The sequence below is a fragment of the Capsicum annuum genome, unplaced genomic scaffold (assembly GCF_002878395.1).
Source record: "Capsicum annuum cultivar UCD-10X-F1 unplaced genomic scaffold, UCD10Xv1.1 ctg998, whole genome shotgun sequence".
NCBI lineage: Eukaryota > Viridiplantae > Streptophyta > Magnoliopsida > Solanales > Solanaceae > Capsicum > Capsicum annuum.
In genome coordinates this window covers 1,506,556-1,520,568 of record NW_025896076.1, presented here as the reverse complement: position 1 = coordinate 1,520,568, position 14,013 = coordinate 1,506,556, and the positions used below count along the sequence as shown (strand labels likewise).

The window sequence follows — 14,013 nt, the reverse complement described above, 5'->3', positions numbered from 1 at the left end:
TTTTCGAACTAAATGGCTCGGGTAATTTATTAAAATATAATTTTCTTATTTCTTTACTTTCTTCTATACTATATGCTCCTTTGTAATAATATTCTTTAAATGCGCAAGTATATTCATCTATATAACACATATTACATATTGCTAATTTTAACATTAAATTTCTATTTGTATCTTTTTCTTCATTTTGTTCTTCTTCTATTGTTGTCGTACTTCCAAATTCGTCTTTTATAGCTGTTTCATATTTTTTTAATAATTCTATAGGTGTTAGTTTAGTTGTTGTCGATGATGTTCCTTCTATAGGTTTATTAGTTCTTAATACTTTTTTGCTATTTTCGGTTAGATTTGCAAACCATAGTTTTACTGATCCTATTAGTGTCTTTTCTATATATTCCGGTGCATCTGTTATATTTATATTATTATCTAATAATTGTTTTGTCATATATCCTATCCATAATTGTATTATTTTTTCTGTATCTATTACACAGTCTAGATCTAAAAAGTTATAATTTTTATTCACTATTTGTTTTGGTATCCATTTATCATATTCATTATATTTTTTAAACTTATTCTTATGGTATACAGGTTTTCTTATTTCTGTTGTTTTAGGTATTATATTTTCATTTTCTTTTTTATCAAGAGTATTTATTTCTGTGTGGGTATTTTCTAAGTTTTCCTCATTAATTTTTTGTTCTTCATTGATTTCTAAATTTTTTGTATTTGTTAGTATTTCTGTGTATGTTTCACTATCTTCGGACTCATAACTATCTTTCTCTTCTATATCTATATTATTTATTTCTAATTCTTCATTTTTTATTTCTAATTTTTCCTTAAATTGATTTATCTCATTTAGTAATTTCTGTTCTCTATCTTTTTCTTCTTTTTCTTTTTGTCTTTGTTCATACAGTTCTTTTAACATTTGTAATTCTTTTTCTAATTCAGCAATTCTACTATTTTTGGTTTCTTCTATTTTTCGTATTTCTTCCGTAGTTTGTTGTTTTATTTTTTCTATTTCTTTTTTCCTATCTATCTCTTCATTTTCTTTTTTTATTCTTACCATTGCTGTTAATTTATCTTCTAATTTTAATTCTTCTTTTTCTAACATTAGATATAAGTGTTCACCTATTTTCTTATATCTTCGTCCTAGATTAGAAAATACTATTTTTATCTTTGATCCTTCGTAGTTTTCATATATTTTTTCATCTATTATAAATTCTTCTTTATTCATTTTATTGTGAATAGGTCATGTTGATATACATATTCTAAACTATCTATTTGTGATTCTAATTTTGTTATTTCATCTTTTTGTGTATCTATTGAATTTTTACTAACTCCAACAAATATATTCTAATGTAGTCTTTCTATTCTTATTTTTAATTCTTTTCGTTTTTCAGAGATAATTTGTTTTAATTCTTTATATCGTTGTATTTTATTCATTTTAAATTATATTTATAATATCTCGGTGGATATCTAAATCTAATTTTATCATAATTAGGTGGTATATGTTTCATTCTTCTAGATTTTAAATGTGTTATTAATTTCGATTCAATACTAGATATTAATGTAATTAAGTAGGCTAGTTTTTGTGGATTTTCTTTTGTTTTATTTAGATTTATATATTCTAAATAATTGTTGAATTTCTCAAAATCCTCAGCAAGCTTCAATAAATCATCTTCTATGACTTTGTTGATGCCTCTTGCCAATATAATGGAATGGGCAAACCAAATTAAACACAATTGCTCCTTGTACTTCTTTAGTATGGTTTTATCCTTGAGATGTTTTAACAACTTATTGGCTCTGTACCCATGCCCAATAATTTCTAATAACCCATCTATTTTTTCTTGCATTTGTTAGTTTTGGTGGGTGGTCACTTGGACAATGCCTTTCCTCTATTTGATGGTGGTGGTTTTGCTGTCCTGCTTTCCTTGACCTTTTGCGGGGTATTTCCTTGATGAGAGGTTCTTCTATACGATCACATCATGCCATAGTAGTTGGTCTAGATTTCATCCATCTTTTTCCCCCCTTCTTCGAATCCCCCCCCCCCCCCCCCGTACTTGATTTTGTGCTTGAAAAGACCATAGCTATAATAGATCTATTTGAGTTACCCAAGTTATCCGCACCTCCCTATAATTGGTATCAGAGCTATGTTGTTTAAAGTTATGGAACTAGTATATATTTTGATTTATTTGATTAATTTATTTATTTGATTGATTAAATATGAGAAGACTATTTAAAAATAGAGAAGCTTTTTAAAAAATTAAAGAAGCTTTAACTAGTAATTATTCAGAATGTTTAAATAAAACAAAAGAAGACCCCCATAGATTAGCCTACCTAATTACTTTAATATCTAGTATTGAAGTAAAATTAATAATTCATTCAGAATCTAGAAGAATGAGACACATACCACCTAATTATGATAAAATTAGATTTAGATATCCATCAAAAATATATTTATAATATTTGTTTAGATAATAACGTACAGAAATTACAAAAATATAAAGAATTAAAACAAATAATATCTGAAAAATGTAAATAATTAGAAATAAGGATAGAAAGACTACAGTATAACATAATTGTCGGAGTTAGTAAAAATTAAATAAATGCACAAAAAAGAAGAAATATTAAATTTAGAATCAACAATAGATAGTCTAGAATATATATATCAACATAACCTATATACGTTTAAAAAAAATGAACAAAGAAGAATTTTTAATAGATAAAAAAACAGATGAAAATCATGAAGGATTAAAAATAAAAATAGTATTCTCTAATTTAGAAAGGAGATATAAGAAAAAATAGGTGAACCTTTATATTTAATGTTAGAAAAAGAAGAATTAAAATTAGAAGATAAGTTGACAGCGATGGTAAGAATAGAAAGAGAAAATGAAAAGATAGACAGAAAAAAGGAAATAGATAAAATAAAACAACAAACCACAGAAGAAATACGAAAATAGAAGAACTAAAAAAAGTAAGATTGCTGAATTAGAAAAAGAACTACAAATAGTAAAAGATTTGTATGAAAAAAGACAGAAAGCAAAAAAAGAAAAAGATAAAGAACAAAAGTTATTAATTGAGATAAATCAATTTAAATAAAAATTAGAAATAAAAAATAAAGAACCAAAAACCAGTGAATTAGAAATAAATACAATAGATGCTGAAGAAACAGATAATTATGATTCAGAAGATAGTTAAACATATACAGAAATTCTAGAAAATATAGGAAACCTAGAAATAAATGAAAAACAAGAAGTAATTAATAAAGAAAACCTAGAACTAATAAATACAAAAGTAAATACTCTAGATAAAAATATAATATCTAATACATCAGAAATAAGAAAACCAACCTATAATTACAAAAATAAGTTTAAAAGATATAATCCAAAGGATGAATATAATAAATGGACACCAAAACAAATAACTAATTATAACTTTTTAGATTTAGACTGTGTAATAGACACAAATAAAACAATACAATTATGGGTAGGATACATGTCATAACAATTATTAGATAGTAACATAGATACAACAAACACACCAGAATATATAGAACAGACATTAAAAGGAATAGTAAAATTATGGTTTTTAAACCTAGCTGAAGCACGTAAAAAAGTATAAAGATCCGATAACAAAACAGAAGGAACATCAACAACTACTAAAATACTACAAACATAAATATTCAAAAAATATGAAATAGCTATAAGATATGAATTTAGTAGTGTAAGAAAAGAAGAAGAAGAGCAAAATAAAGAAAAAGATTTAAATAGAAATTTAATGTTAAAACTAGCAATATGTAATATGTGCTATATAGATGAGTATACGTGAACATTTAAAGAATATTATTATAAAGGAACATATAATATAGAAGAAAGTAAAGAAATAATAAGATTATATTTTAGTAAATTACCTGAAGCATTTAGTTCAAAAATAATAAAGAGTTGGGATGAAGCAAAAATAGTAGATACCCAAGGAGCAAGAATAAAATTTTTACAACAATGGTATGGAAATCTATGTGAAAAATAAGAGAAGAAATAAAAATGGAAAAAACATTAATAAGAAATTTAGCATGTTGCAAAGATAAAATAGCACCTCAATTCGGATGTGAAGAAAGATATTATAAGAAAAGAAAAAGACATAAGAAATATAAGAAATACAAAAAATCAAAATATAAATATAAGAAACCAAGAAAAAGATATTATGTAAAAAAATTATAAACATAAAAGATTATATAGAAAAAACAAATCTATACAAGAATGCACTTGTTATAATTGTGAAAAACTAGGACATTTAGCTAGAGATTGTAAATTACCAAAAATCCCAAAATATAAACAAATATCAGAAATAAAAATATAAAATACAGAATATATGCAGATAGATTATATAGATTATGAATTAGAAAGTGAAGATAGTATATATGAAATTTCGTAGAATGAAACAGATAATGAAATAGATATTGAATTAGATGAATCAAATGACTGAAGAAGATATAAAAATGAACCAAAAAACTGAAGAAGCTATAAAAATAATAACAAAGAAAGAATGTTTAAATGAAGAAGGAACAAATCAAAAAATAATATTTGACAGTAATATATTTGACGAAATAAAAGGAAAAGAGTTAGACCTAAGTGTAGAAAAAATATTTAAAGTACCAACAATAAAAAATATATTTAGTAGAAAAAAGGAAGAATACTATGTAGTAAGCCAAAAATAACATGTAATAGACTGTAGATATGCAAAAGGTAGAGCTAGTATACCACTAGTAAAAAAAGAAGAATTAATAAAGAAATAAACGATATAAAAAGTAAAGACCCAATAAAATATGTACACCTTGGAGGAACAGAGATATTAATAAACGTATGTTTAAGAGAAGGAATAGATACAACATTAGAATTATATTTAGCAGATGATAGAATTATAAAACCTATAGAAAAATGTATAATAACAGCAGTAAAAGGAAATTTAATATACCAAAAATTTAAATTTATAATAAGTGCGAATTATTCAGTAGCAATAAGAGATAAAATATAGATAAATCATTAGTATTATATTGGAAAATATCAGGAATAAAACTAACCCTAAGAAGTAAAATATTTACAACAAGATGTAAAACTCTATATGTATTAACAACAAAACATAAAATAACGGGAAGAAATAAAATTAATAAAATATAAATAGAAAGTCCTTTCGAACAATTTGTAAAACCAATTGATAATAATGATTATAGTTACAAAGACATAGATATAGAAGAAGATTTACAAATAATAAATGATAGAATAAGTACAACAAAAAGAATAGCTCTTGAAAAAACAGAATCATCAAGCTCATAAAAAAAAACAAGTTATGAAACAACTTCAATAGTAAATTTAAATCAATATTATATAACAGGAACAACAAATGAAAAAGAATATTTAATACTCTTAAACACAGGACAAGAAGAAAATTATATAGCCAAAAATCTAGTAAAAAGTGCAGAAATAAAATCTAATAGTAATATATGCCGAGATCTACCAAGGAGTCTAATAAACATTAATGATACGGCAGAAAAAGAACTAATAATAGGATTCAGAAAAATAAAAATAAATTTGAAATAAAGGAAGAAATGCAAAAAGTAGACATAATATTAGGAATAAAATGGTTAGAACAAGTAAAACCATACAATATAGAACATACACAATTATCTGTAACATATAAAAAAGAAAGATTATTCATAAAAAGAGCTTTAATATGATATGAAAATATATGTACTTGTAAAAATAATAGTAGAAGGATATTATAATAGGTATTATACACCTATGATAGATATAGGAGCAGAAGCAAACTTATGTAGATACTACTATTTATGAGGAAGTAAATGAGATAAATTAAAAATACCAATAGTAGTCAAAAGATTTAACAATGAAGGAAGTTTAATTACATATAAAGCTAAAAATGTAAAAATACAGATATGGGATAAAATAATAACAGTAGAAGAAATCTATAATTATGAACTAACATTAAAAGATATGCTTTTAGGAATACTATTTTTAGATAAATTATACCCACATATAATAACTAAAATAGATTGGTAGTTTACAACACCATGTAAACAAAAGGTAAGAGCAAAAAGAGTTGTTAATAAAATAAGAAAGAAAACTGATTGGATAGAAGGAAGTGAAAAAATTACACAAAAGTTAGAAAATATAAAAAATACAGAAGACACAGTAAAACTAGTTGTATTTTCTATAAATAAAAAAGAAATAACTATATTTTCAATAGATAAGGTAGAAATAATAAATAAAAAATTAAGACAAATATATAGTGTAGATCCATTAAAAGGATAGAAAAAACATAAAACTACTATAAAAATTGAACTAATAGATAAAAATAGCATAATAACTCAAAAACCATTAACATATAATTTTGATGATTTAAAAGAATTTAAAATGCATATAGATGAATTATTAGAAAAACAGTATATACAAAAAAGCAATAGCAAACACAATAGTCCAACATTTATAGTAAAAAAATATAGTGAACAAAAAAGAGGAAAAAGTAGAATGGTTTTTGATTATAGAAACCTAAATGCAAAAACTATGACATATAATTATGCAATACCAAATAAGATACTAAAAATAAGACAAATACAAGGATATAATTATTTTAGTAAATTTGATTGTTAATCTGGATTTTACCACTTAAAGTTAGATGAAAATTCTAAGGAATTAACTGCATTTACGGTACCACAAGAATTTTATGAACGGAACATATTACCATTTGGATATAAAAATGCACCAGGTAGATATCAACATTTTATGGATAGTTATTTTACAGAATTACGTAATTTTATAGTATACATAGATGATATAATACTATATACAAAAACTAAAGAAGAACATTTAAAATTATTAGAACAATTTACAGGTATTATAGAAAGATCGGGATAATTTTAATTGAAAAGAAAGTCGAAATTATGAAAAATCAGATAGAGTTTTTAGGAATACAAATAGATAAAAGTGGCGTAAAAATGCAACAACATATAGTATAAAAAATAAAAAATTCAAAAGAAAAATTAGATACAAAAAAGAAATTACAATCATTTTTAGGATTAGTAAACCAAGTAAGAGAATATATACCAAAATTAGCAGAATACCTAAAGCTTTTACAGAAAAAATTTAAAAAGGATATAGAATGTAATTACAACAAAGAAGATAAAAAACAAGTTCAGAAAATAAAAAAACTTTGTAAAGAGTTACAAAAATTACTATTCCCAGACGAAAATAAAAAATTTATATATATAGTAAAAGCAGATGCTAGTGAATATAGTTATGGAGGAGTACTTAAAGATAGATATAAAGAAGATAAATTAGAACATCATTGTAGATACTACTTAGGTACGTTTAATGAAACAAAAATAAAATGAAAAATAAATAGAAAAGAATTATGTTCATTATATATATGTTTATTAGCATTTGAGCCATATATTGTATACAACAAATTTATTGTGAGAACAGATAATACCTAGGTTCGATGGTGGCTAACAAAGAAAATACAAAATTCAATTACAATGAAAAAAATTCGGAGACTAGTATTGAATATATTAAATTTTACATTTACAATTGAAGTAATTACTACTAACAAAAACTTTATAGTAGATTACATATCAAGACAAAGCTACACAAGCTGATATAATAGAAGATGATGCTTTAGAAAAAATACTCAAAACCCTAACTACACATTCAATGAAAGTGGACAGTATGAGTAATAAAATACAAAAGCTAAAGACTAATGAAGTAAAATTGAAGTCTAAATCTATGAATCGGCTAACTTAGAAGTGCGCAGAGCTATGTCGATCGGAAGAAATTAAAATTTCAGAGATAAAAAGAGACGTTGAGACAGTCCATAAAACCCATAATGTTTATCAATCTACAATTGCAGGTACAAGCAAAGGAGTTAGTGGACAAAGATACCATAACATGAACATGAATAAGATATTTGAAAAACCATTTATACCAAAAGCACAAAAAGACCCCTTGTACATACCCCTACAAATTACCACATATCGAGATAGTTTGAACCAAAATAAAAAAGCTTATAACCATATAGCCCGAGGATATATAGAAAATATCTACAAAGTACAAACTTTTCTAAATCTTAACCCCAAAGCTACAAATATCCAAGAACCAAACACAAACTATATAACCCAAAAATTGCAAGGTTACAACAAGCCAATAGCACTACCCAAAACTAACCCAAGCTTAATAAAAACTTGTTTCAACTATGAATTATTAAATACCATATATACCCAAGATGGAGAAGAACTAACAACTATAGAAGAATTATATAAAGTATTCACCACCTATAAAAGAGTAACCAAAGTAAATCTATTTTATATAAAGTTTTATAGTACACCAGCAGAGATATTATACAACGAGATCAAACCAGTTATACAAGTTGTAATAATAGGATTAACCAGAGATATGATTATACCGGAAGATATTGTGTAGTAGCCAGAGATACCCAAAATCAAGATACCTAATTTTTATACAAATAAACGACTTAATGGAATAGCTACAATTATTCAAGAATTAACAAATAATTACATCAATGAAAACCCAATATGGAGCAATTATTAAAGAGATCATCAAATAATTTATTCAAATTCAAGAGAACTACGACAACCGATATGGAAGATGTTAGACAATGGATAATGACGTTACTTAACCCAGAAAACTAATCTATGGCAAGACCAATTAGGAAAGGATTTATTTTAGATGGATTATTAACAAGATATTACAAGATAATTGAATACAAATATCCAGACCATCAATGTTTGACATGTAATGGAGGAGATAATATTATCCTAGAAGTCTAGCTAGAATAAAAGAAAAAACCAACCAAAAAGATAAGGACACCAGCTAAAAGATAAAAATCAACGGAGCAATAATAGAAAGACAAGGAGACAAAAATATTAAAGGAAGAAAGTGACATATGGAGAAAAAATTAACTTTGTGAAAAATAAGATTCGTGAATCATGTAAACATTTAATAACTTTACTATTTCTAGGGTAGACTTTTTGACTTTTCTTTTATTCATTTATTAACTTTTAGCACTTGCCATTATTGGCTTTTTAAGGAAAAATGTATATAGGAAACATGTAATGTTATATTAGGAAAGGTGTAAAGTAAAATACTATACGCGTTTTCATTCTTAGGTTATAAATAGCAGATCATTTGCTCAGTTAGAGGCAAGACTTTCATGTGTTAAAAGCAAGCCTCCTACTTTGTAAACAAAAAACTTTGAATATTTAATAAAAGACAGATATATTTCAAAGCAAAAACTATGGATGAACAAAGCCCAGAATTATCAAATCTACCAGAACAAGTATATTTATTTATGATTATGAATAGCTAAATTCATAAATTCCTAACAATCATGATATGATAAAATAAGTTCATGTTAGTTACTTTATAGTAGAATTATTCGAAAAATAGCATGTTAAGAAGTTTATTAGCAAAGTGGAAAAAGAGAAAAATCACTAAGAACTATGCCATCCAAAAGGTGAAACCGGTGAGGCAAGAAAGCCGTGATAGGGGAGTAGCCAGAGTAGAGGCGCTGTTTAAGGGAAAAGTATCCAGATTATCATACTAATAGTGACCGTAGAACATGTTATTTAAGAATAATCTAGTGTATAGTAATCTCAAATGATTATATTTTGTTATGTGTATGATTGAAGGGGATATTTTAAAAATAGCATCATATAAAAAAGCATGACTACCTATTTATCTAATGGAATGATAGACAAATTTAAAATAATTGTTTTGTATGTACTTAAAGATATAGAAATAGTAGATATAAGAAAAATTATATACGAAGAGGTATTTTATTTTAATGAAGATTTATTAAGTTCTATAAAAAACTTACACCTATATAATGAAAGCTACTGCTCATATTTAGATAGTTATTACTCAGATGGATATTATACAGATAAGAAATGCTAAAATATATCAGAAAAAGTAGAGAAACCCAAAGTGACCTATATAATAAATTAATTATAGAAACCAACCCAAAGAAATAATGGAAAATCTAAAAGAAAAATTAATATGGATAAAAGAAATCTTAGAAAATTTAGAAAAAAGTACAGATAATAGTTTATATAACATAGTAAACTCATTAAGAAAAGAAGAAAGAGAGATAATTAATAGTATTAATATACTTAATTCAGATATAAATTATAGTACAACCAGAATAGAATATTACACAGAAATTAGTAAACAAGCAACTACTTTAGAATAAAATGATAGGCTACGAGTATTTAAAATACTAGAAATAAAATATGGAAGAAATAAGATTAATAGAAATACTTATGAAAGACAATTTAATTGAATATTTTGAAACAAAAGCTATATAATAGTTAGAATACCATCAAAATAATATACAAGAATTACAAAGACTAACAGAAAAAACTAAAGAATATTACTGTAAAGTATTTAATCATTTACCATATAATCACCCCCCAAAATGTGAACATTAATAAAATTAAAATAAATAAACTAAAAATAAGAATGATAAGAGAAGTTAAGAAATATCCACGCAAAAACAAAAATAGATCCATTAGATCTATAATAGATCTATTTAAGTTACCCAATTTATCTGCATCCCCCGACAATTATACAATGCTTATTTGGAAACGGGCAGTGCGGTCCTGAGGCAGCTCAAGAAAGTGTACAAAGCAGCTCTTCTTAAAAAGTTCATCTATGTTTTCATTCTTCATAGTATTCCTAAATTCATCAAAAGGTTTCCCAACTGACATTTAAGTACAAGATCACCAGTTAGTTCCGTAGGGTCATTTATCGGCATCTCAACTTGAAACCTATCAATACTAATAGTTTTGATAGCCCCATGCTAAGATTTCAATATTGATTCACGCCTCATTGGTGATGCATTATAATCATGTTGATCATCATACTCTTTCTCACTTTCTTCTTTCTCCTCTTAATATTTATCTTTTTCTTCTTTCTCTTTATTTTCATTTTCCTTATCACTATCTACAGATCTTTGTCCATCTCCCTCAATGTTATTTTCATATCTTTCCTTAACTTCTCTTTTTTCTGTCTAATGTAAGATAAATTTCAATAAATTTTTATAGGCCACATTACAAAAAAATATTCCAACAGAAAACCCATCAGTTGGAATAGATAAATCATCAGTTACGACGGACGAATAACCTGTTCCAACTAATGAACAACCTGATGGATAAGATCAAAACTGTCTTTCTACTGATGAAACAGATAGGAAATATGTTTAAAGACCTATTTTAATATCTCCCAATATTTATTCAACTTGTTGCAACAGATGGACAACCACCACAACCATAAACACGATCACAAATACCACCAATACCGTCACCACCAACAATACTAACATCGACACCAACAACACCACAACCAATGCCACCAACACCACATCCATCAGCCACCACAAATACCACTAACACTGAAACCACCAATAACTACCACAAACACCACCAATACCAACACCACCAACTAATGCAACAACTACCACCACCCAAAGGCACCACAAATACCACAACTACTAACACAACTAATACCACCACCACCACTAAACCACCACCACCACCACCACTAAAACCAACATTAATGCTACCAATACCAACAACAAAATCACCAACACCACCAATACCACAACAATGACCCCCTACACCACCACTAATAGTCACCACCACCACCACCAATTCCATCAACACCACCACTAAACCACCAATACCATCACCAATACCACCTCCAATGCCTCCCATACCAACACCACCTCCACCCATACCAACACCACCGCCAACTGCCATGACCAACACAATAAACACCATCCAATAATACCATGATATTCAATGAACCACAACGATAGATACTAGGATTTTCTTGAGTTCTTCCTATGATTTTAAAAAACAAAACTCAAAATTGTTAACCCATTCTCAAAGATAATACAACTAGAAGTCTTGTTTTTTATCATTAACTATGAAGCAGTAATTTAAAAAGGAGAAAAAATGTAGAACTCTTCTCGACATCTGTTACATGTAGAGAAATAGAAAATGATGGATACAAGTAAGAATGAAGTCATAAAGAACAACTATATTGTAAGAAATGGTAAGAAAATTATTCTGTTGTGAAGGGTTGAGTAATATATTGAGTTGTTGTTATTTGTATTATTGAGAGAGAAAGAAAAGAGCGAGAACTCGAGATTTGAAATGATAAAATACTTTTCTGCAAATGGATGATTTGTATGGGTTGATTTATATTTTGGAAAAGTATGACAAGTTTTGAAAATGTTAATTTGGTTGGAGTAATTTTCTCATCCTTAGTTGTAGCTAAACCAATCTAGGTATTAAAAATAATAAGCTAATATGAATTATTTTAATTCAGATTTATTGATTAATGGCTCAGGACAGAAGGAACACAATACCAACATCATGCAATATAGTTGACCCTATCAACTCATTCATAGTTGTAGCTAAATCAATTTAGGTATTTCAAATAATAAACTAATATGAAATGTTTCAACTCAGATTGATCGATTGTTTACTTGGATCAGAAGGAATACAATACCAGTATCATGCAATATAGTTAACCCTATCAACTCATCTCTAGTTATCGCTAAATCAATTTAGGTATTTCAAATAATAAGCTTATATGAATCATTTCAACTTAGATTCGTCGATTGATGGCTTGGGTTAGAAGGAGCGCAATACCAATATCATTTAATATAGTTGACCCTATTAACTCATCCTTAGTTATAGATAATTCAATTTAGGTAATTCAAATAATAAGCTGATATGACTTGTTTCAACTCAGATTTGTCGATTGACGGCTCAGATTAGGAGGAGCGCAATACCAACATCATGAAATATAGTTAACACTATCAACTCATCCCTAATTATAGCTAAATCAATTTAGGTATTTAAATAATAAGCTAATAAGAATCATTTCAACTCAAATTAATCGATTGATGACTTGGGTTAGTAGGAATGTAATACCAACATCATGCAATATTATTGACCCTATATAATAATCCCTAGTTGTATCTAAATCAACATAGGTATTTCAAATAATAAGCTAATATGAATCGTTTTAACTTGAATTGATCAATTAACATCTCAGGTTAGGAGGAATGCACTACCAATATCATTCAATATAGTTGATCCAATCAACTCATCCATAGTTGTAGGTAAATCAATTTAGGTATTTCAAAAAAGGAAAAAGGGCCAAAAATACCCCTCTACTTTAAGAAATAGGCCAACTTTACCCTCAGTTAAACTTTGGGGTTATATATACCCACACTGTTATAAAAGTTCACATATATACGCTCCAACTAACAGAATAACCCATATCTCTTTAAATGAACCATTTTTAAAAAAACAAACTCGACCCGTCCCAGCACTTCAGAAGACCAAAACATAATACGCAGATTTTTCATCACTTCATAATTAGGGCTATTCACCTTCACTAGAAAGAGAGACAACCCACGATTTTCTTATACTTTATAATTAGGACTTTTCGAAAGAGATTTAATTGAATAGAAGATAGTTCTTCTAATGGAATATACCTTCTCCCACACTATTAAAATGTTTCCCATCTAAGGTTTTTAAATTTATTGAGGGAATCTCAGTAAAGGTATAAAAGTCTCTTTGATTTGAGAATATTTCTCTTTTTGATTTGAGCATATTTCTCTTCTTTCATGTCTAACTCCTTATAAACTAGGATTTTTAATTAAGGTTCCAAAGTAGTTTTTCTTATATACTAGGGTTTTAGATCTAATGGAAATGTTGTTCTTTGTGACTAATTATAGCATATTTTATTGTTTATTCATTTTTCATTATTTTAGTTTAGGAAATATTTCTTCATTTTTGTTCCACCTAAATTCTCTAATTACTTTCTTCATTTATTTGTTATCTTGTTTTAAAATTTTTACTGATTTTAGTTTATATAAAATGGTGCTAATTGACATGGTATTCCACTATGACGGTGAGTA

At 26.7% G+C, this 14,013-nt stretch overlaps 1 protein-coding gene across 1 annotated transcript; it reads right to left on the bottom strand.

Annotated features, from left to right (window-relative positions):
• Positions 1–11,308: 11,308 nt before the first annotated feature.
• On the bottom strand, positions 11,309–11,833 carry LOC124895823 (acanthoscurrin-2-like). The gene is made up of 2 exons (XM_047406234.1): positions 11,582–11,833; positions 11,309–11,482 (listed from the first exon to the last, which is right to left on the bottom strand). The coding sequence occupies exons 1-2, from the start codon at positions 11,831–11,833 to the stop codon at positions 11,309–11,311; spliced, it is 426 nt and encodes a 141-aa protein (XP_047262190.1).
• Positions 11,834–14,013: the final 2,180 nt, after the last annotated feature.